Genomic DNA, 25,402 nt, shown 5'->3' with positions numbered 1-25,402 from the left:
TCTCTTGTGTTCAGCAGGTTTAGCTGTAAAACACAGAAAAAAAAAAAAGAAATAATTCAGTTTATGGATTGTGAGATTCAACTGATGAACTGCTGTGATTATGGATGAAAAGTGTATCATTAGTATGAACATTGCAATAACACAGTATAGTTATTTAATAGGAGTCGTTGTTGAAATGTAATTGATACCACTTTCATAATTCAGTTTAGGGAGTGTGAGAGAGTAGACAGAGGAACTTCTGTAGTCAGACTGAGAGAGTTCTCACCTCCAGCCCTCCAGCATTTGACCCCAATCACAATGGTCACCAGCAGATATGGAGAAAGTACCAGTAGAGAACAGAGCAGTCTGGGGAGAGACAGGGAGACCTCTGAAAAAAACAAAACAAAAAAAAAACAACAACAACAACAAAAAAAAAACATACAGAAATATGTACACCAAGGATGAGAGAGAGAGAGAGAAAGAGAGAAAGAAAGAGAGGGAGCAATTTCATATTATTTACATTTGAGTCTGTCTGTGATTGCATAAAGATTAAATTTCACCTCTGACAGCGACTGTGACAGTGATCCAGCTCTTGGGTGACTCTCCTCTCTCTGGGTATTTACACCAGTAGAGACCCTCATCTGACTTTGAGACAGTAGGGATGGTCATCTCTCCTGTAGTCTGATTCTGGAGGACTAATCCATCTTTATAGAAATCAGCTCTGAGGCCTAAGGAGTCATTTCGATATCTACAGTTCAGAGTCAAAGTATCTCCCTCAGTAACAGGATGGACAGGACTCTCCAGGATCACATCACCATCTACGGAACAGAACACAGTTACATTCACTAAAGACTGAAAAACCTAGAGTAATGCAGATTATATGAAACATGCATAATCATTTTAATGTGTTTTCTCTAATATAGTTCTGTCAGTGTTTTACCAGTTCACATATATGTGTGTTTTGAGAATACTGCAGCGGCTCTACTCCGAGGTTGGGTGTCTGAGCTCCTATCCATCCTATCCTATCCTATCCTATCCCTAAGGGTACGCCCAGCCACCCTGCAGAGGAAAATCATTTCTGCCACTTCTATCTGCGATCTCATTCTGTTAGTCACTACCCAGAGCTCATGACCTTAGGTAAGGGATGGACATCCCACACTGGAGTAAACTTTCCCAGGGAGGCTGAGCAGTGTGATACCCCGATAACTGGAGCACACTCACCAGTTTAAAAATGGGAACCACAACCCCTGTCTGCCACTCCACAGCTGTCCCCGACTTCCTTACAACAGTGAAGAGATGTGTCAGCTGTGACAGTCCAACAACATACAGAGCCTTCAGTATCTCACGGTTGATCTCAACCACTTCCGGTACCTTGCCACCTCAGAGTTTCTTAACTGCCTCAGTGACCTCTGCCAGGGAGATGGGTGACGATTCTCCTGAGTTCTCCAGCCCTGCGTCCTCCACGGAGGGTGTGTCAGTCAGGTTTAGGAGCTCCTCAAAGTGTTCCTTCCATCCTCAGTCGAGGTCAGAACCTACCCGTCCCTGTTGAAAACAGCTTGCATGAGGCCTTGTCTGCCCCTCCTGAGTCGCCTGACAGTTTGCCAGAACCTCTTTGAAGCCAGCCAAAGTCCTTGTCCAAGGCCTCCCTGAACTTCACCCATACCCGAATTTTTGCTTCCACAACTGCCATCACTGCAGCCCTTCTGGCCTGCCGATACCTCTCAGCCAAGTCCAGAGTCCCCCGAGCTAGTCAAGCCTGGAAGGCCTCCTTTTTCAGCCTGATGGTCTCCCTCACAGATGGCATCCACCACTGGGTCCTTGGGTTGCCGCCATGACAAGCGCTGACAACCGTCTGACCACAGCTCAAAGTGGCTGCTTCAGCCTCCCTCAGGATCAGGGAGAAGCTCTTCCAGAGGTATGAGTTGAAGACCCTCCGTACCTCGGGTCCTCAGTCAGACATTCCAAGTTCACCCACACTACATGCTTGGGTTTACCAGGTCTGTTTCCCCCGCCATCTGATCTAACCGTGTTATGTTCAATCCATGACTCCCATAGAAGTCCAACAACAAAGCACCACTCTGGTTCAGATCAGGTAGGCCATTCCTCCTGATCAACCCCTCCAAGTTTCCCCATCATTGCCAAAGTGAGCATTGAAGTCTCCCAGTAGAACTAAAGAGACCCCTAGATGTTGCCTTCACTAGGACACTTCCCATTACCTCTAGGAGGGCTGGGTACTCTGGTGCATGCACCATCATGACAGTCAGAGATGTCCCCCTACAACCCGAAGTCACATTGAAGGGACCCTCTCCTATACAGTACAAACTCCAACACAGCAGCATTCAGTCACGGGCTAACAAGTAACCCCACACCTGCCTGCCACCTCTCACCCTAGGCAACTCAGGATAAGCATAGAGTCCAGCTCCCATCCAGGAGTTTGGCTTCAGAGTCAAGGCTGTGCATAAAAGTGAGCCCGACTATATCTACTCACTACTGCTTGACCTCACGCACAAGCTCCAACTGCTTCCCCCCCAAAAGACAGTTTCGGCAGATTAAGTCCAGTCCGCCAGGGCCTCCACCCCAGCCCGCCACCTGTGCGGCATCGGACCCGGCCCCTATTTCTCCCCTTGTAGGTGGTGGGCACAAGGGAGACTAATAATATCAACACTTCAATCAATGCTGTATTTAGCTATGAATCAGGTTTTGTTTAATGGTTTCAAAGGAATGTGACCACTTAAGACAATCATATACTTCAGTGTGTGGTAGGTTCTGGTTTATCGATCTGAATCTTTAATCAGATCAAAACATTTGTCAATCTAAGGCTCAGTCTGTTATTCACCTAGATCTTGAAATGATTATGTGGAAACCCTGTGTACTATTGCAACTGAGTTTTCCTTGGATGATTCTTTGGATTGTTGCGGGAGTGTTTCAATAATAGTCTTGTCTTTGATATTCTAGGTGATTGTGTATGTGTGTGTGTGTGTGTGTGTGTGTGTGTGTGTGTGTGTGTGTGTGTGTGTGAGAGTTTAACCCTTAGGTTATAACTAAATTACTATCTGGGGTTGTCTTGGATATATTTGTTAACTGTGTACTAAATCTGACCTGTCCCTGAACTGTAATTGAAATGCACTTTTGTTAAAACCAGTTACCCTGCAAATGTCTCCAGTCTTCCATGGCTTTCATGACATTCAAACATCACATTCTTATTTTTTCATGAGTAGCGCAAATAAATACTCACTGGTCACTGATATGTTGAGAGGATTACTGTTCCATCCAGAGTCAGACTGACACCAGTACACTCCACTGTCTGATGACTGGAGGGAGCTGATGCTACATGTAGATCCTGTTACTGATCCCCAGTCTGATGAACAGTCTGACACCTCTCCATTATCTGTGTATCGTCTCACTGTCCATCCAGTAGAGTTACTCTGTACCTCACAGCTCAGTGATAGAGAATCGGATGTAAAGTGTTGTGTTCTCTGGGGACTGATGATCAGAGAGACTGGAGGAGACAGAGCTGAGACACACTGATTATTAATTTACATTCAGTCAGGCTGTAGTTTAAGTATCTCAGTTGAGTAGTGATATGTGGCCTTGGATATCACTATATTCCTAACCAAACTGCTGCATTACGCTTTACCAACAAGGGCAGAGAAAAAATGCACAAAATCAAGAGTGGTAAGTGGGAGCACAGAATGACACATATGAACAAAGTGTCCTCACACATATGACAACTTTTTTTTCCAGCAAAGTAGTCAAAGAAACTAATTAATATTCTAGTTCTATCCACAAGAAATACTTTCCCATTGACTCACCAGTGATCCACAGTGGCTGTGTTGAGCTGTACTCTGAGTAATAGACTGGGTTTCCTCTCTGTGCTCTGCACACATAAACTCCTGTGTGTTTAAGAGCAGCAGGGCTGAGAGTGTAGGAGCCTCCAGCTCCTCTGCTGCTGTCTGAGAGGAGTTCTACAGAGTTAGAATGAACCCTGGGTAACCCATCTGTGTAGGGAATGATTCTGTACCAGAGGAATGTCCAGCCTGTAGACGAGTCTTTAACCTCACAGCTCAGAGTCACTGAGTCTCCTTCAGTCAGCCACATCTTTGGAGAAACATTCACAACTGACTGGGCTTTACCTGTCAAAGAAGAAAAAAAAAACAACATTAATTTAAATATTCAATTATGTTCTTTGCACATCAACCTTAAGAAAATACCAGTTTGAATTCTTTCTTTTGTTTGTTGTCATCATTCAATGACTTGTTCGTAAGTCACTTCCAAACTCACACACTCACTTGATGATACAATCAGTGTTACAGCATCACTCATCTCTGAGTTCTGTGAGTCTCTTCTGCGTTTTCCTCTACAGGTGTATTCACCACTGTGGGACTCATTAACAGGACTGATTCTGTATTCCTGATCTTTACTGACAGGACTGAGTGAAGAACTCTTCTTAAACCAGTTGTATTCCCAGTCAGTGTCTCTCTCTCCCTGTATTTCACATCTGAGAGTGACAGTCTCTCCTCTGAATGTCTGTTTATCAGGCTGCAGGATCACAACAGGCTTTGGTCTCTCTGTAGAATAAAATACGTACCACACTCTAATGTACAGCACAAAAGTATAAAACAAACATAGAACAGAGAATGACACATCTAAACTCTATAGAGAATATGAAGCTCAAACTCCATTCCAATATAGTCATGTTCACATAACTGAGTGGAAAAACTCACCTGTAACATTTACCCAGACTGCATCACTGTATTGTGTGTAGTAGACTGGGTTTCCTCTTCCAGCTCTGCACCAGTACTGTCCTCCATCAGAGTCTGTAACAGAACTGATTGTGTAGGAGTCTTTATCAGTCTGTGTCAGTGCTGAAGAGTCCTGTGTGTGTCTGTACCAGTAAAACACCCATCCTGTGGACTGGTCCAGTTTACAGCTCAGAGTAACTGTGTCTCCTCTCAGTACTGCTCCTTTAAGACTGGAGGTGAGTTGAGGTTTTGGTTTTGATTCTGTAAGAGAATAATGAATAGTTCAGACTCTACACTGTCAGAAGAATCATATTGTCCTTCAAGTCTGTATCACATTAATCACTCACGTCTAATAGTCAGGGTGACAGAGTTACTTCTTTGTGTGGGTGTTTGTCTGTCAGTTCTCTCTCCCTGACACCAGTACTGATCTTCATCCTCTGGAGTGGAGATGGCAAATGTGATTTTCTCAAACCAAGACACTGCAATCTGAGCGTTGCCTTTATACCACTTAAAAGTCCATCCCCTCCCAGACTCTATCTCACAATTCAGAGTCACTGCCTCTCCAGTGTACACAGGACTCTCAGGCTCTGCAGTCAAAGTCACTGTGGGTAAAGCTGGGTACATAGAGAAAACATGAAAAATGCCTTTAACGCAATTTGATGTTAGCCAAGAAAGTCAGGAAGTCATTCTGGAGGCAGATCCATTAAAATGTGAAATCAAAACATTGAAATCCGAAAGTATTTGTAGAGTTTGTACTGAAAGATGCAAATGATTTGATTTTAAAATGCCTGGATTACTTAACTAATAATTCACTTACTACAAAATATTTTCCTTGGAGACGTACTTTTGAAACATACCTTTGACAATGAGCTTGACAGGATAACTGAATTGTGAGAGTGTGTTGTTTCTCTCTCCCTGACACCAGTACTGAATGTGTCCAGTCTCTGTAGCGTTGAAGACGTATGTGTTTGTAGATGAAGTGTAACTATCAGACTCATGGACTCCAGTCTGTGTGTTGTCTTTATACCACTTGTATGTCCAGTTCCTCCCAGACTCTATCACACACTTCAGAGTGACTGTCTCTCCAGCATACACAGGACTCATTGGTTCTACTGTCAGTTCAGCAGGTGGTAAGTCTGTGCAAACAAGGAACAACGAAAGAGGAGCACCTTTTCACACATGACATGTAAAAGTCATTTTCAGGAATGCAATGTATGTATTTTGTTTGTTATAATCGCAACAATGTTTCCCTCCACTTCTTTTCTTTTTTTTTTTTTTTTTTTTTGGTCTTATACCCCTGCAAATGAGTTATGCTTCAATACCTGAGTCATAAAACTAAAGAAACCTGCATATAGTAACTCTAAAGCTACATGAGCACACACCACTCTAACTGACATAAATGTGATGAGGAGACCAGTAACACACCTCTTATCAAACAACAGAGAGCTTCCATTAGACAGCCATTAACAATGATGCTGTGTGAGTCCTTTAGTGAAAGTCTATTAAAGCATGTACTCTGTAATGGAGAATATCCAACAATATCTAGAAAGACACTCTCGGTTTTAAGCAATGTGAAAAATAACATTTTTATTACCTTGAGTTTGTCCAGAGTAGAAGAGTGAACTCAGCACTAAAAGACAGACAAAGAAACTTAGAACACAGTAGATACATTTAACCTTTAACTACACTGACTTATCTCTACATAAGATCCACACACATCAGTCAACGGATAATTTTACTTAATCATCTCATCAATAAATGTTTGATAAATGCAGTTTTGTTTGCTCAGCAAACACAGGTTTACAGTTTCATTCCTCTTTTCAATCTAGGCTGCTTTTCTGATATTTCCCCTCTAAAGTAACACGTAGCCTAAAATTCCAACTGTATTCTCGTTGTATTACGACTTTTTTTCTCGGAAAATTACAACTTTATTCTCATAATATTATGACTTTTTTCTTGAAAAATTATGACTTTATTCTTGTAATACTACCCTCAGTAGGGCCCTCATGCTCCGTTGTAAGAACAACAATCAACTACAATTAAAATCTAATGACTTGGATAAACAGAAGACTTTATTTTTTTTGCTGCTTTTTCCATCGACGTAGAAGGCTGTAACGGTGGGATCAGACTACACGATATTTTTGTCTTTCACGATGATCGCCATGTCAGATTAGGCAATCATAGCGCTGTAAATTCTTGACGCGTCTTGGCCGGGAGACTGGCAACATTACAAGTACGACGCTGATCAGTCATCGCATGCTGCCTTTCATGACCTTGCATGAGTTCACAGGTCGTAGGGGAAGACGACTGGTCAGTGTCAAAGAGGAGGTATGGAACTAAGCAGGAAAATACAAAAAGTTCTGACATGCTAAACTTTTTGTTGGGGTGTCGGGGGGCGTCCCAGATGCCACATCGCTGTCGTCCGTTCGCCATTCCCGACGTCCATATTCGGGCTGGATGCTGGAAGTTTGTCTGCGATGACAAAATTGTGTCAGAATCGGGCTGAATTTGTGTAGTCTGAACCCGGCATAACCCAATGTTAGTCTGACTGACTGTGCTTGGATCATAATGCAGTCAGGGTCCGTTATAGTGCGCATGCGCATGAATGTGACACCAGCTCTGACAGAGGCATCGGAAACTGATTATACCAGTAGCATTAACTAACCAGCCTGTTAACTTAATATTACGTTTTTGTATGATTGGCATTGTTGTCATATGGTATATGGTATTCAAGCTCTCTTGTGGGATATGTCAAGTGTTCTTGGGGGCCCTCTGGTGGCCATGGGGGTCCCTAAACAGCCGCTTAGTTCTCTTACGCGTCAGGCCGGCTCTGAGCCAAACCACAAACTCTTATCTCAGCTTTGCTGTCAAACCTCATGCACTATGTGTGGATTTATTAGAGATCCTGTGTGTGTGTGTGTGTGTGTGTGTGTGTGTGTGTGTGTGTGTGTGTGTGTGTGTGTGTGTGTGTGTGGGTGTCTGTGTTCTGCTATTTCTGTCTGATGGTTTCTTGAGTCCCCCACCCCTGCCCGGAAAAATACAGATCTCTGTTAATATTTTATATGAACTTATCTCTTACACCCTTTCATCTAAAAATATAGTTGCAAAAAAAAAAGTAAATAAAAAAAAAAAAGAAAGAAAAAAGGTGAAGGAGAAAGAGAGGAAGAAGAAGAACCCACCTGTCTCCCACTGCCTAACCTCCCTTTCCTTACATTAAAAAAAAAAAAAAAAAAAAAAAGAAAAAAAAAAAGCCTTGTCTTGTATCTGTGTTTGTCAAAGTATTCCAGGGGCTCAATATGAAGGAGTAAATTGACGTTCAGTCTTATTGCGATGTCTGCTTATGAGGTATTAGGAATCCGACTGATGCATTTATTGTAAGTTGCTTCGGCTAAAAGTGTCTGCCAAATACCAAATTGTACATTGTAAACTGTAAGTAATTTCTTGCCTTTATTTTTTATATTGAAATTGTATTCTGAGAGGCCTTTTGCTTCCAAAGAATGCCATCTCTTATGACTAATAACCTTTAAGCTAAACCTGTTGTCTGTTGGTTCTCTTTTGCTGCGATGGTTTTGGTCTGGAGAAATACTGATTTCCCCTGATTTTTTTTTTTTTTTTTAAACTGAACAATGAACTTTGAAAAGCTGAATAACTAAGGAAAAGTTCCAGCACTGATCTCAGAGGGACAACAGAGGTCACCAAGATCTTCACCAAGTGATCTTCTACTAAAAGAGTTACTATATGATATCAGTAGAGGACAGAAACACTTTTATCCACCTCAGTCAGCATTACGGTCATGACCTGATATTCAGAGTGTCAAAGGCTGCAGCTGGATCAGGAGAATGAGGACAGAGAATGCCGATCTGCCTGTCGTTGGCTATGACGCCTCGTGTCCGACCTTTATCGACTCATATTTATCAGCCGATATGTTCTGATCTAGGTTAGAGGAGGTCAGTAAACCATTATGGGTTTTTTTTGTTCAGAGATATGTCACTCAGGAGCTTAATGCAGCCATTGACTTTCTGCATTCTTTGACTAACACATAGACAACACAAAAACCTGAATATGAATAGAGTTTATGATGAGGGTGGGGGGGGGGGGTGTTTAACCACGTCCTAAAGTGAGTACTGTGTTAAATAAAAACATACAGACACTAGTCAGAGGTCTCTTTCCTCAAAAAATAGAGTAATTATTCAGTGATTCATTTGACAAAGTAAGAAAAAGAGAAAGACTGTACTTACAGAGCAGCGCATGCACATGTGGTGGACTGAACTCCATACTGTGTGAATGACAGATTGTCTGATCTACAGCGTGTTTTATAAGCTCTTCCTGTATCATCGCATTTAGATCACACCTCTGCAGAGAGAAAGAGAGAGACAGAGAGAGAGAGAGAGAGAGAGAGAGAGAGAGAGAGAGAGAGAGAGAGAGAGAGAGAGAGAGAGAGAGAGAGAGAGAGAGAGATTCCATGAGCTTTTTCACATTTTGGTTTAATTCTGTGCATATTTTGTAATTTTATATTTTAGATATTTTATCAGAGAAGGGTCTTTTAGAGCCGAAAGCGCATTTAGGCAGCTCATTAAATGAGTGTTTATATAGACTAACCTTTGAAAAATGATCATTAGTAATGAGAGGATCACGGTGAGACAGAATGGCCTTTGTTCATTTTATAGTGGACTTCTGCTTAGTTATCTGTGATAGTTATCAGTTCCCCCGTGCTCTATGAAAATGCAATTCTTTTTTTTTGTGTGTCTTGCAAAAGACAAAAGACCAGATCACTCCTCCCCTCACCTCCTGTCTGATCTTAACCCACATGACTGAAATAGAACAGAAACCAAACCACAAACTCTCACCTCTGCTCTGTTCTTCTGCATGGGGCCTGAAACCTGAAAGTTGCTATGGGGACTTTTGGAGTGTGAGTGTGCATGCGGTGGTGGTGGTGCGTGTGTTTGTGCCGATGTGTGTGTGTGTGTGTGTGTGTGTTTGTGTGCGTGTGTGTTTGTTTGCACAACCGTGTATGTCTGAGTGTCTCTGCTGTTCTTTGTGTATTTCTGTCCGATGGTTTCTTATCTTATCTGTTATGCTGGGGGCTCACAGTGTGTGTGTGTGTGTGTGTGTGTGTGAATGTGTTTGTCTGTGGATCTGCCCAGCGATGTACTGGTGATCTGTCCAGTGTGTTTCTCTGCCTTTCGCCCAATGAACGCTGGGATAGGCTGCCGCACACCGCAACCCTATTTAAGATAAATGGGTTTGAATATGAAGGAAAATATAACTGGAAAAACATCATTCACTTAAATGAGATTTCTTGGCATTCCTGTATATTTTATTTTTTATGTTTTTATTTCTGAAAAATGAAAACATAAAAAAGTTGTATTTGGAGAGGCCTTTTGCTCCTAAAGAATTCCATCTCTTATGACTTATTATCTAAACAATAGACAACGGTGTTACGGTTTGTTAAGTCACTGTTGCTGAAATGGCTTTTATATGGAGAAGTACATATTTCTGCGGAATCTTTAGTTATTTTAAACTAAACTATTTACTTTGAGATGCCGCATAACTAAGGAAGAGTTCCAGCACTGATCTCTGAAGGGCAATGGAGGCCACCAAGATCTTCACCAAGTCACCTTGTCAAAAAAGAGTTACTATATAACATCAGTAGAGGACAGAAACACTGTTATCCACCTCAGTCAGCATTGCAGTCATGACCTGATAGTCGGATTAGTGTCAAAGGCCGCAGATGGTCTTTCATAAGTTATCAGCATTTCCTGTTTTGTAATGTTTAGATCACACCTCTACAGAGAGAGAGAGAGAGAGAGAGAGAGAGAGAGAGAGAGAGATGATGATGATGATGATGATGATGATGATGCGTTGGAGACACTGTGCTGAAATATCCTCTTTGGGCTCAGGTTGTGGAAATTTAACGTTGGCTTTTTTTACATCCTCTCTTAAAGGGAGGCTCACTAAAACATGCAGTAACGTTGTCACAGCCTGCACCTCCGTTTGGACTTTTAGTTTGTCATGTCTTTGCGTGCCTGATCTCTGTCTGTCTCCGCCCCTCACCTGTTCCCGTTTGTCTAATTATTAACCTTGTTAGTTTTACCCAATCCTGTTTTGCCCTGTTTAGTTTCTCCTTCTATTTAAGTCCTAATGTTTGCCTTGTCCATTTGTCTATCGTTGTTTGTGTTTTAGTGCACACTGTTACGCTGCACCTTTTTGTTACCAGTTTTGTTCCTGTTCTGCACATGTATTTTGATCTTCAGTTCCAGTAAAGTCCTCCTTTTTTTTCACCTTCATCATTGTGTTCTGCACTTGGGTCCTGCACCACACCACCAGCGTGACAAACGTAGTGAACATTAAACTGAACTCTGGGGAATGGGCTGCGGAGACTCTGTGTTCAGAACCTCTCCAGGTGACCTGGTCAATCCAGATTCAATCCAAAACAGGAGAAGACACCTATGCCCTTGTGTGAGAACAATACAAACATGTATGAAGACGCAACAAGGAAGACCTGTTTCCACTCTATTGATTGAGAGGTCTTTGGTCAAAGTGTACAATAGTTTCCTCTGCTCTCAGACATTAGAAACCTGAGCAATGTGGTTGAACTTACTGTAGTCTCTGGTTAAGCTCCATCACTGACCCCTGTAAGTTTTATTTGTGTGTGTGTGTGTATATATATATATATATATATGTTCATGTTCCTGACTGACACATCAGTTAGGTCTTTGTTACTGAAGCTCAGTGACTATCTGTTGCAGAGGGTCTGAAGATATGCTGGTCTCCATATTCACTCCAGCTCTTCAGCAGTTGTCAGTGGTGCTCTGTTCAGACATATGACAGATAAAACAGCCTGGCACCCAAGTTATGTTTATATTTTTATCAATGTCTTCCTCATCCTGAGATAGATAATAGTGATATTGGACTTCGAATATGCACATCAGTAAACTGTCTTAAATAAATGAAATAAATTGTTTTCACGAAACCTGACCAGTGTCGTTTGCACTCCACACTAGTCTCATCAGTTAATCAGTAATTTATAGCTAATAATCTAAACTATGAGTTTAACAGGCTGATGTGTTTTCTGACCTTGGTGTACAGTGAGAACCAAAAGAAGATTCCTCTTTCTTCAGTTTGGTATTGTGAACAAAATACAAGTGTCATTTGGTGTCTTAAAAAATATTTATTTAGAAGTATGTGTCAAGGTTTTTATTTAGAAATATGTGTCAAGGTTTTCAAGCATTGTGCAGAGTATGAAAACAATGTAAACTCGGTAAATTAAGAAGATTTAGCGACCACAAACAGTGCAATATTTGAACTTATTTGTTATGCAGGAGTGAAAAATAAATGTGGTTTGAAATGGTTATGTACAGTCGGCCCTCCTTATCCACGGAGGATCGGTTCCAGAACATCCCGTGGATACCAAAATCTCCGGATGCTCAAGTCCCTTATATAAAATAGCATAGTATTTGCATGCAACCTACACACATCCTCCCGTGTACTTTAAATCATCTATAGATCACTTACAACCGTATATGACTGGTTATGTAAAGATGGTGATATCAGTCTCAGAGAGAAAGCCTGGAGTCTGGTTTGACAGAGTGAATAAGGAAAAAAAAAAAAAAACAACAAAAAAAAACATGTTTTTGACAGCAGTCAAATAAGTCTGAAGCAGTCAGATCAATCTAAGACTAAACTACTTGCATTGTCAAATATTTGAGTTATGCTTTATTTTGATAGTCTGCCCACAGAGGGTTTACGGGGTATTTGTAATAGTACAACAGCTTATTAGTTGACACTCAACCATTCAACTGTTTCGCTTTGTCTGCAGATGTTTACCAGACTATGTATAGAGAATATGTGACGATTCATGAGCATACAGTACCTACATACTCTCAGAATAATTTAGTTGAACATGAACTACGGTCACGGTCAGGGTTAGGGTTGGGGTCAACCTATGATATACAAATGTTCACCAATGTATATACAAATATTCAACAAACATTTAGTAAACCACCATTTTGTTAATCTTGTCAAACATTTTAACGCTCAACTAATGTTCAACAATGTATATACAAATGGTTGAATCTCAACTAACAAGCTGTTGAATTGTTACAAATACCCTGTAAACCGTCTGTGGGCGGACTATCAAAGTAATGTGTTACCAATACTTGACTTTTGATTTACATAACATCTAATACTCATTTAAAATTTTGAATACACTGTTGAGTACCAGAGCAGTCTAACAATGAAGAAAAAAAGATTTGATCTTGATTGCCAGGCCATGAATGAAGTACGTTCTGTTTAAACACACGACGTCAAGAATCCTTCAGACAGCAGTTTCTTGAGAAATAAAGACTTACAGAAGATTAATGAGTACAAATGTATTGTGTATTTCCAAGCATGAGGGGATTGGGATGGTTTTAGATTTATTACTATATCTATCCATGTTATAACATATAGTCTGACTTGGAAGCAAGGCTCTCAGTTGAAGCTGTCAATTCAGCTTATAACTGACAGACTCAAAATAAACAAAAACAAACATGCTGGTTATATCTTCTGCTTATACTGATAGAGCAGCGGTGACAAAATGCATAACTCAAAACTAATGAATCATGAGGAGAAGCTGTAATAGCTCCAGTTCTACAATATCCATTTAAACTAAAAAGAAATGTCTCTGTGAGAACAGCTCAAATGAAGAGAACAGCATGTGAAATAAGTTACAGTCCACCTATAAATTGAATTTATTCGTTCCATATATTAAAGGATATTAAAAAAAAAAAAAAAAAAAAAAAAGAACCCTGCACTACCAAGAGAAGATTGTGAAACCAAGGTTCCCGATTTATATTTATTTTGTCTGATTTTAGATTCATTTTACTTTCAATAAATAAAGCAGCTTCGCTCTTTGGTAACTGTCTCAGGCTAAATGAAGACGCTTCATGGCTGAGGACTGAATATCTCTTGTTGTGATTTCCTCTCATGGCTATACCTGCGGTCATTTGTCCTTACCATCCGTTCCATCTTCCTGGACCTGAAAAAGATCAGAACTCTTGAGATATTACAGCCCGACACGTTGTAAAATAATGTCTTCAAAAATATACACAAACAAATACTACTCAGAATATAAATGCATAAATCCTTAACTGATGATATTTCCTGTTGGAGTGTGTGTCCTCACCTTACAGAAAAACTGTTTGAGTGTATGTAATTTTATTATGATTATTATTAGTAGTACTGGTAGAAGTAGTAGTAGTATTAAAAGTAGAATAAAAGCTCAAATAAGTAATATTCAATTTGTAATCAAACCCAGTAATTCACTGCCATTTATTTCATTTCAGAATGTATTCAGTATGTCTCAAATGTGTCATGACTTTATTGCACTGGCGTATCTCCATGTAGAGGAGGAAGAGTGTGGGGATGTTAATGTCTTTCCCAAACAGATGTTTCTCTTCTTTTGGCTCTTCTGTTATACCCTGGGTTCTAGGTTTGGTCTTAGCAACTTGTTTTTCAAAAGACAATCGATTTCATGAATTATAATCAGTTCAATGAGAATGAATTTCTTCAAAGTTTTCATAAGGAAAATGAGTCCCAGAATTTCATGTAAAGTGGTTTTCATTTATTTCCGCTTAGCTTTTCTCTTCCTCTTATTTTTGACTGATGCTCTTGTAATACGAGCACAAGTCATGTGTCTGGGTCCAGCTACAGAGTCTATAGTGCAGTAAAATACATACAGTCTAAATGAGAGGTTTAGTGTATCATTCACTTTTCCTCTTTTCAAATTCACTCTCCCACTATAAACACTTTCACGGCCAACAGACATCTGTTTGGTAGGTTCAGTGCCAGTTAAAATGCTGTGTCAGTCTGTGAAGGGGGAGTGTAATGATGGTGTTACTATACCTGTGGATGTGTTTGACTTCAGCAGTGAGCAAACTGTGTCCTCCTGTGATGACTTGTCTAAAAAGAGATTCGAGTTGGGTAAGCTGATGTGACATGAAGTTTTTTACCAATTATGTAATATTTGTCAAAAACTGTAAAGTGACATCACACACAAATTTAAGGTTTAAATGATAGTGTCGCTATGGTTATGAGTGGTCATACCTTTGTTTCTGGTTTTCACGTTTTCCATCTCAATCTGAGAACAATTCACAACACTTGGTCCAGCTCCGTCATCGTAAAGAGTCCATGTTGTAATCTTTGATTTTTCGTGCCAGTAAAGCAGGATCAGTAGAATGATGATCACAAAGATAACACCCAGTCCCACCACCACTCCTACTGTTACAGCAGAGGATCCATCACCTGACACTGAGTTTATTCACACACACACGCACGAACACGCACGCGCACACACACACACACACACACACACACACACACACACACACACACACACACACACACACACACACACATTAATAGTATACTCAAACTTCTGCAGTATTACACTGGAGTTATATATATGTAAAAAAATATTTTCTCTTACCTCTGATAGTGATCCAGCTCTTTGGTGACTCTCCTCTCTCTGGGTGTTCACACCAATAGAGACCCACATCTGACTTTGAGACAGTAGGGATGGTCATCCCTCCAGTAGTCTGATTCTGGAGGACTAATCCATCTTTATAGAAATCAGCTCTGAGGTCTGAGGAGGTGTTTCGATATCTACAGCGCAGAGTCAAAGTATCTCCCTCAGTAACAGGATGGACAGGACTCTCCAGGATCACACCATCATCTACAGAGTACAGTTTAATACACTGTAGAGATTCCAATCATGCTTTTAATACTTTCAATAACTTAATACATACATACATATATATGTGTGTGTGTGTGTGTGTGTGTGTGTGTGTGTGTGTGTGTGTGTGTGTGTGTATACACACACACACACACATACATACATACATACATACATACATACATACATACACATACGCACACACACAAATATATATACACATATATACAAATGAAATCACCTCTGACGTTTTTGTTTTATGGGCATTGGCTGATTTTTTACCAGATGAGTGATGTTGTGGGTATTTTGAGAAAAATATATTATATTGCTGTGACCTCAGCATAATGTGTCTTGCTCTGTGTATCATCACCTCTCACAACACTTCACTGAAGGGCATTTATTATTCATAAGGGAACACTTTTGTCAAATCTAAATAATACTTCACAGAGACATGCTTATCAGCAATGAAATAGTTGAAATGCACTTTTCAATCTTTTTTTTTTTTTTCAATAGTCAAAGTGGTTCATCATTTAGAGACTTACTGGTCACTGTAATGTTGAGAGTATTACTGTTCCCTCCAGAGTCAGACTGACACCAGTACACTCCACTGTCTGATGACTGGAGGGAGCTGATGCTACATGTAGATCCTGTTACTGATCCCCAGTCTGATGAACAGTCTGACACCTCTCCATTATCTGTGTATCGTCTCACTGTCCATCCAGTAGAGTCACTCTGTACCTCACAGCTCAGTGAGAGAGAATCAGATGTAAAGTGTTGAGTTGTGTTGGGACTGATGATCAGAGAGGCTGGAGGAGACAGAGCTGAGGCACAGAGAGACAGAGTTAGAGCTCACATTCGTTCAGGCTTTGAGATCAGAAACAGGTGCTGGGAGGAAGTGCTATTACTCTATCATTAACAGTAGGACAGGAAACACAACCATATTAAAATCATTTGGCTTTTCATCAGACATGTCAGAGAAACAACAATAAATCAATCTGACAACAGAAAAATCTCAAACAAAGAAACAGAGATAAACATAAATTCCTGTACTCATTAGGGCAGCGTTACACATCTAAGTTCTATAATACAAATATAGATTTCAGAGAACGCGTTTTGTTTAATTTCCTCTCCAAAAACTCACAACTACCAACCTCTGGACTCTTTTCATACATTACACTGATCACTCACCTCTTACACTGAGAAACACAGGACGACTTCTCTGTGAGGTCATTGGTCTGTTGTCTCTCTCTCCCTGACACCAGTACTGATCCTGGTCAGTTACAGCAGCTGCTCTGATGGTCAATGTGTCTCCAGTTATAGTGCAACCATATGACTGACACGCTGTAATCTGGGTGCTGTCTTTGTTCCACTTATATCTCCAGTTCCTCCCAGACTCTATCACACACTTCAGACTGACTGTCTCTCTAGTGTACACATTAGTTCCTGGTGTAACAGTGAGTGTAGCTGTGGGTAAATCTGTACAAATGGAGAGGAGAGGAACACACTTCACACACTGTTCATACATATTTGCTATTAGTATTTATATGTACAGAGTGACCATTTGGGTTCTAGAATGTCACAGAGAACATTCTCCTGTGTTGCTTTATCACAGTTCACTGTGATAAATAATTAAATCATTAGATACATAATAATTAATTCATTAGATACATAGTGTCTAACAAATAATAAAATGCACTATAAGCAATAAATAAATAAATAAATACATGCATAAATAAATACATAAATATTAATCATAACTGTGAACTGCTGTCCTTTACAATTTGAATTTTGATATATCAAAATTCGTCACATCTTCTTTTAAGGTTCATTTATAATCCCTATGTGTGAGCAGTACAGAATGAGATAAAGCAGTAACAACCACGTAAGAAGTGTTCAGTAAAAGTCAAATGGTGTTCAGTTTTGCAAACTGTTCAACAATGAAGCTATTGGATAATTTTTAGTTTTCAAACTTTGAAATAAAGTGTTGCCTCAAAATCTTTAGTTTAATTTTCGGGTGAGATGTAATGTAGAATTTCAAAAATCTCTCCATCAGAAAAGAGTCTGAACAAAACTCACCTCTCACAGTCAGAGTAACAGAGTTACTGGGTTGTGAGGATGTGGGTCTGTTGTCTCTCTCTCCCTCACACCAGTACTGACCCTCATCAGATTCAACAGCTCCTCTGATGGTCAGCGTGTTTCCATTTATAGTGTGACGGTTACATGTAGATAATCTAATTTGAGAACTGCCTTTATACCACTTATATCTCCATCCATTTTCAGTCTTTATCACACACTTCAGAGTGACTGTCTCTCCAGTGTACACAGTGGTCTCTGGTTTTACTATGAGTTTGGCTGTGGGTAAGTCTGTGGATAAGTAGAAAATATGTTTATTTCATTTATAAATATGAATGAAGACATGAGGAGAAGAATGCTTCAATTAGAACATGTAAAATGTATAACAGATATGTATTCTTTATCATGTTCCATATTCTGTTTTTATAATGTTCCACACACTGAACACAGAATCATCTCCTACTCATGACAAGGTGGATGTGTCATATTTCAGTCTCTGACAGTAATACTGATTTCAATATAACTTTGCAAATGTTTGGTCTGAGAACTGTACACATGATATAGTTGGTGGTGTTTGAGTAGCCTCATAATACTGAAATACTCACAGCCTTGACAGAAAATGAGACTAAACCAAACTGTAATTACCACTGTGTGTGTTATTTTATCCCATTAAGAGTGAATTTTAATTTGACTGAATAGAATATGAATATGAACACACACACACACACACACACACACACACACACACATACACACACACACACACACACCTCAGTGTCACACACGTTACTCACCTATGACAGTGAGGGTAATTTCACTACTTCTTTCTGAGGATGTGGGTCTGTCGTCTCTCTCTCCCTGACACCAGTGCTGACCGTGGTCAGAAACAGTAACACTGATAGTGAATGTGTTTACAGGTGAAGTGTAAGGGTTGAAGGTATGCACCACATTTTGAGTGGTTTCTCTATACCACTTATATCTCCAGTTATTCTCAGGGTCGATTGCACAAGTCATTGTGACTGTCTCTCCAGGATACACAGGGTACCGTGGTTCTACAGTCAGTGTAGCTGTTAGTAATGTTTCTGATATGGGGAGAAGAGGAAAAGAGAAATGTATTCACTATCAATAATTATCAGTACAGTGTATCAGAATTGGTTCTGTAATGTTACAGATAGCGTTTCTCTCCTTTATTTCTCTGTCCTGTACCTCACTTACATGAAGTGTACTAAGAGGATCTGTGTACATTTTCGTCATTCTATCTTCCTTTCAGAGAAAATTCCAAAAATGAATAAAGGAAAAACAAGTCTTATTTCTTTTTCCTGCCCAGAAATGGCTTTGTAAAACAGAAAATAAAATCGCATGGAAACAAAGACAGAAAATAGCCCGTTTTTTTTTTTTTTTTTCATTTTCTGAAATGGCTGGTGCTAGACTGGGTCAGCCAGAGGGACTGGAGGGAGAGACGCTCTAAACTGTGATTGGTTATAACCTAGCCCTACCCCTACCCCTGACCCTAACCCTAACCAATCACAGCAAACCTTAAACTTAAACTTAAACTAAACAGTGTAGCGTCCCTCCGGTCAGGCAGCTGGCGAATTTTCGAAATGTAGTGTGGCAGAGGAAGGCTCATTAATATTCATAAAAGAAGCGCTACCTGATTGGATGATGCAAAGCATCCCTACCTCCAATCCCTCTGGCTGACCCAGTCTAGCACCAACCGTTTCAGAAAATAATTAAAAAGGGCTGTTTTCTGCCTTTGTTTTTATGCGATTTTATTTTCTATTTTACAAAGCAGAAAACGAAAATGGAGTCCTTTTTCCATTTTGTATATGGTGTTTCTGGGCAGGATAATATAATAAGACTTGCTTTTCCATTTTCCATTATTCAGTTGTGGAATTTGAAATGAAAATCAATTTTTTTTCATTTTCTCAATTCTGTTTCTGAAAGGAAAATAGAATGACTGAAATGTACACAGACCTAACAGACAGAGAAATGTATAGAGAGAAGTGTCATTTTAACACAGACATAGCACAGATCTCAGAGTATCGCGCATTTTACTCACCTTTAACAGTGAGAGTGACAGGACTGCTTAGCTGTGAATATTTGGGTCTGTCGTCTCTCTCTCCCTTACACCAGTACTGATCCTCATCAGATTTAACAGCTCCTCTGATGATCAGTGTGTCTCCACTTACAGTGTGATGTCCAGATGTAGACAATCTAATGTGAGAACTGCCTTTATACCACTTATATCTCCATTCAGTTTCATTCTTTATCTCGCACTTCAGAGTGACTGTCTCTCCAGTGTGCACAGTGGTGTTTGATTCTACTGTCAGTGTAGCTGTGGGTAAAGCTGTAGACAAGCACAAAAAGATTTTTATTTCATGTACAAAAATCAATGAGGAGATGAAGAGAGGAATACTACAGTTATAAAGTTTAAAATATTTATGAGTTTTTATTATTTTTATTCTTTATCACGTTACAATTTTTTTTTTTTTTTTATAATGCTCCACACAGTGAACACAGAGTCTCTTAGTGTCACACACATTACTCACCTATGACAGTGAGAGTAATATTCTTGCTTCTTTGTGAGAATTTGGGTCTGTAATAACTCTCTCCCTGACACCAGTACTCATCCTGGTCAGATTCAGTAACACTGAATGTGAATGTGTTTACAGGTGAAGTGTGAGCTTGAAAGATATTCACCACATTCTGAGTGGTTCCTCTAAACCACTGATATCTCCACTTATTCTCAGATTTAATTTCACAAGACATTCTCACTGTCTCTCCAGGATACACAGGGTACCGTGGTTCTACAGTCAGTGTAGCTGTTGGTAATGCCTCTGGTATAGGGAGAAGAGGAAACGAGAAATGTATTAACCATCAATATTGATCAGTACAGTGTATCAGAATTGGTTCTGTAATGTTACTGATAGCGTTTCTCTCCTTTATTCCTCTGTCCTGTACCTCACTTACATTAAATGTACTAAGAGACAGATGTACAGAGAGAAGTGCCAGTTTATCACAGACACAAGACACATCTCGGAATATCACACACTTTACTCACCTTTAACAGTGAGAGTGACAGGACTGCTTAGCTGTGAGGATGTGGGTCTGTTCTCTCTCTCTCCCTCACACGAGTACTGATCCTCATCAGATTCAACAGCTCCTTTGATGGTCAGTGTGTCTGTATTTACAGTGTGATGTTCAGATGTAGACAATCTAATGTGAGAACTGCCTTTATACCACTTATAACTCCATCCACTTCCAGGGTTTATCTCACACTTCAGAGTGACTGTCTCTCCAGTGTACACAGTGGTGTTTGGTTGTACTGTCAGTGTAGCTATGGGTAAAGCTGTGGACAAGCACATTTATAAAAATCAATGAGGAGATGAAGAGAGGAATACCTCAGTTGGAAGATTTAAAATATTTAACAGATTTTATTCTTTATCATGTTCCAAATTCTAGTGACGCTCCACGCAGTGAACACAGACACATTTATCATCTCCTACTCGTGACAGTGTTGGCCTGTCATATTTAAGTCTCTGACATTAATACTGATTTCACCATAACGTTACATATGTTTGGTCTGAGAACTGCTGTAACCTGTCCCATAGTGATCAGTAGACAATACAATGGTAATATTACTGATTCATTTAAAATAGATACAGATGATATAATGAGCAGTGTTTGATTTGCCTGATAACACTGAAATACTAAGAGACAGATGTACAGAAAAATTGATCACAATTTATCACAGACATAACACACATCTCAGAATATCACACACTTTACTCACCTTCAACAGTGAGAGTGACAGGACTGCTTGGCTGTGAGGATGTGGATCTGTCGTCTCTCTCTCCCTCACACCAGTACTGACCGTGGTCAGAAACAGTAACACTGATAGTGAATGTGTTTACAGGTGAAGTGTGAGGGTGAGAGGTATTCACCACATTCTGAGTGGTTCCTCTATACCACTTATATCTCCAGTTATTCTCTGGTTCAATTGCACAAGTCATTGTGATGTTCTCTCCTGGGTACACAGGGTGCTGTGGTTCTACAGTCAGTCTGGCTGTTGGTGATGCTTCTGGTATAGGGAGAAGAGGGACCGAGTCATTTTTAAGTCATTCACATTAATATTCATCAGTGCAGTGCATCAGAATTGGTTCTGTTATAATACAGATAGATTAATAAAGCATCTCACTTACATGAAATGTACAGAGAGACAGAGAGATGTACAGAGAGAGGTGTCAGTTTATCACAGACATAACACACATCTCAGAGTATCACACACATTACTCGCCTCTGACAGTGAGACTTCAATATTTCAGTAGCCTCATAACACGTGACATTTGCACAGGGGCTCACACAGTGTTGTCAAAAAATGAGATGAAATTGCACTTAACACTATGTGTATTAATTATTCTAACTGACAGTGAATATGAATATAACTGAATATGAACATGACTGATTATAAGCATAGCTGGTTGCATTTTCAGGTTTTGTGAACATGTGACACCATGAATAAAAAACACAACATTTTTTAAATTCTTAAGGGGCCCAGTATCCTTTGTTTTTAATCTCTGTAATTTTGCTAATTGTTTTAGAAATGCCAGTCTATCACAACAATCACACACAACTCTACATCTCAGAATATCACACACACACACACACACTCGCACACAACTCAGAGTATCACACACTTTACTCAACTCTCACTGTGAGAGTGACAGGACTGCTTAGCTGTGAGGTTGTTGGTCTGCTGTCTCTCTCTCCCTGACACCAGTACTGATCCTCATCAGTTACAGTAGCTGTTCTGATGGTCAATGTGTCTCCAGTTATAGTGTAACCATTAGACTGAGACACTGCAGTCTGAGTGCTGCCTTTATACCACTTATATCTCCAGTTCCTCCCAGACTCTATCACACACTTCAGACTGACTGTCTCTCCACTGTACACAGGACTCTCTGTGTTTACTGTCAGAGTAGCTGTTGGTAAGTCTGTGCAAATGATGAACAGTAAAGGAAGAATGCTTTGCATAAAACATATAAAACTCATTTACTGTTAGCATTCTGAAATGTGCAGTTTTAACCTGTAAAACATTATGTAAATTTAAGTAAAGTCACAAATAACATATTTATTACCTTGAGTCTGTCCAGAGTGGAAGAGTGAGCCCAGCACTGCAACACAGAGAGAGAAATTTAGAACATAGCAGATACATTTGACCTTCAACCACACTATCTTCTCTATATGATACTGATTAGATTCATTAGAACTACACTGTCTTATCTCTATTTGATACTGATTAGATTCATTATAACTACACTGTCTTCTCTATATGATACTGATTAGATGCATTATAACTACACTGTCTTATCTCTATATGATACTGATTAGATTCATTATAACTACACTGTCTTATCTCTATATGATACTGATTAGATACATTATAACTACACTGTCTTCTCTATATGATACTGAATAAATGAATGATTGGTGTGAGTTTTCACGCCTACATTGTTTTTTCTTTTTTTTTTAAATTCAGCAGTGTCTGTTGTATGATAATTATAAGGGTTTTTTTTTTTTTCTTCTTCCTCTTCCTCTGACCATGAGAACATTTGTCTGAGAAAATGCATTTTTTCTACAAGTGTGTCAGGACACAGGCAGGGATTCAGTCGCAGGTCAAGACAGGTTTCTCCGCAAAAGGTAGTTTTTTGACAAACAGTCCAAAAACAGGAGGCAAAAGTCAAAATCCAAATCCAGGCAGAGTTCGCAACCAAGACAGCAGTCAGGGGCAGACAGACAGTCCAAAATAGTAGACAGAGACCAGTGGAGTGATCCAGAAAACAGCTTTGGTGAAAATTCTAAGTAGAAAACCTCCTAATAGAAGAGCCCAATGGATTTGTTCTCCTAGCAGAATAGTCCTTATTAACATCACAGGAACATACCATACAATGTCTCAGGAGCGAATTTGGTAGTCTTCTCCAACACCCGTGTTTCCACAATGCATTTTAACACTTTCATCTATTGGTGAATATTGTTATTACATTACATCATGAGCCACCACATGATGAAATGGCCAAAAAGAAGAAGAAAAAAAAAAGAAAGCAAAGAAAACAACACCCCCAACATCACACATGCGTCACTACTATGACATCAGCACTGTTAGCATTGTGCTTAAAGAAACAAATGCTCGTTTTCTTTCCTGTTTGTGGGCTGGTTGTGATGTACTGTACAGTGCACACTACAGCAGTAACTGTATCATCTTCTTCCTCTCCATTCATCTAGCTGGAAGACAGTCTTATACCTTTTAACAAATATAACCATGAGATAATAAAGTAGAGAAAGTATACATTTCAGAACTAAAGTGTATCCTCGGTTATTTAGATTCACCAGAGAAAAAAAATATACGTTTAAAAAAAAAAAAAAAAAATACCCATGTCCGTGTGGACCTGGCCCAAAAACACAGATTTTATGTAAAAACGTTTCTGCGTTGCAGGCTATCGTTTTCTCACTGTTTTCCAAACGTCCGCACCAAAATGCTGAAACGCCTTAGTGTTAGCAAATTTGATAGACAGAGCAGCAGTGTTGACTGCATTTTGAGTGTCATGTTTGTTTTGCAAATTTGATAACACTCAACTTGGTGTCTCGAGCGTTAAGTTTCACCAGTGTCGTGGCAACGTCATCGTTTCTGAAACTCTCCTTTTTCCCCTGTCCACATTACAAAGCGAACTCGGCGTTTTCAAATTCATGCACTTCAGAGAGCCTTTTCGAAAAGTGTCATCGTTTTCGGTTGTGGAAAATGCTGTTTTAGCGTTGATGGAAGGGCTAAACAGAGGAATGATTTTGCTTTTTCAAATTTATCCAGGTTGGTGTGGACAGTTATTTAGATTCACCAGAGACGGTTCATTTTATGCAGTTCGTCCTCCTTTTCTCAGGTCAGTGTGTGTGTGTGTGCATGTGTGCGTGTGTGCGTGTGTGTGCGTGTGTGCGTGTGTGTGAATTAACAACTACCATCTCTCCCCGACTTACGACCTAGGCAATTATCCATACATATGACTGGACAAGAAAAAAAATAGGAAAATTGAAAACAAAAATAAATAAATGAATAAATGAATAAATAAATAAATAAATAAATAAGAAAGAATATTTGTAAATATAAAAAATTCGCTTGGTCTTACGTCCAATGATACAGATGTGATGAAGTTAGTGATGTGGAAGCAGAGTAACACCATACGTGCTGAATGCGGTTTTGCTCAGAGTGCATGTAGTGTGGTATGTGAGCGTCCTGAATAAATTCTGAGCTCACGCAGTTAAAGTCAGGTCTTTGGATATTCATTATATAGCCTATGTCAAGTGTTCCAGTCATATACATCTTCACTCCGGAAGGAGTTTTGCAAAAGGTCCGTTTTCAGTGACCTAAAACGCAGTTTGCGTGTAGACGAAAGGCCAAAACGCATAGAAAAATCTACGTTAAAAAAAAAGAAAAAAAAAAGAAATAAAAACACCCATGTACGTGTGGACCTGGCCTAAGCTAGGTAAATCTGAAAACACAGATTATATGTAAAAACGTTTCTCCGTTGCAGGCTATCGTTTACTTACCGTTTTCCAAATGTTCTGCTTCCGCACCAAAACGCTGAAACACCTTAGTGTTAGCACATTAGATAGACAGAGCAGCAGCATTGACTGCATTTTGAATGTCATGTTTGTTTTGGTGTCTCAAGCGCTAACTTTCGCCAGTGTCGTGGCAACGTCATCGTTTCTGAAACTCTCCTTTTTCCCCGCCCTAATTGGAAAGCGAACTTGGCGTTTTCAAATTCATGCACCTCAGAGAGCCTTTTCGAAAAGTGTCATCGTTTTCAAATTTATGCACCTCAGAGAGCTTTTTTGTAAAAAAGAG

At 39.7% G+C, this 25,402-nt stretch overlaps 1 protein-coding gene across 1 annotated transcript in view; it reads right to left on the bottom strand.

The window, feature by feature from the left end:
- Positions 1-275: 275 nt before the first annotated feature.
- The window catches only part of LOC115816408 (sialoadhesin-like), a gene marked incomplete at its 3' end in the record, with an annotated part of 42,050 nt that continues 16,923 nt past the window's right edge, over positions 276-25,402 (bottom strand). Inside the window, exons 8-13 of the mRNA XM_030779363.1 lie at positions 5,146-5,306; positions 4,269-4,573; positions 3,215-3,493; positions 547-797; positions 500-511; positions 276-365 (exon numbers count right to left, since the gene is read on the bottom strand). Of these exons, the coding sequence (XP_030635223.1) occupies positions 276-365; positions 500-511; positions 547-797; positions 3,215-3,493; positions 4,269-4,573; positions 5,146-5,306 (1,098 nt within the window). The remainder of the gene's footprint in view (positions 366-499; positions 512-546; positions 798-3,214; positions 3,494-4,268; positions 4,574-5,145; positions 5,307-25,402) is intronic.

The sequence above is a fragment of the Chanos chanos genome, chromosome 7 (assembly GCF_902362185.1).
Source record: "Chanos chanos chromosome 7, fChaCha1.1, whole genome shotgun sequence".
Taxonomy (NCBI): Eukaryota; Metazoa; Chordata; class Actinopteri; order Gonorynchiformes; family Chanidae; genus Chanos; species Chanos chanos.
The sequence above is the reverse complement of the archived record's forward strand: the minus strand, read 5'-3'. Positions and strand labels throughout refer to the sequence as shown.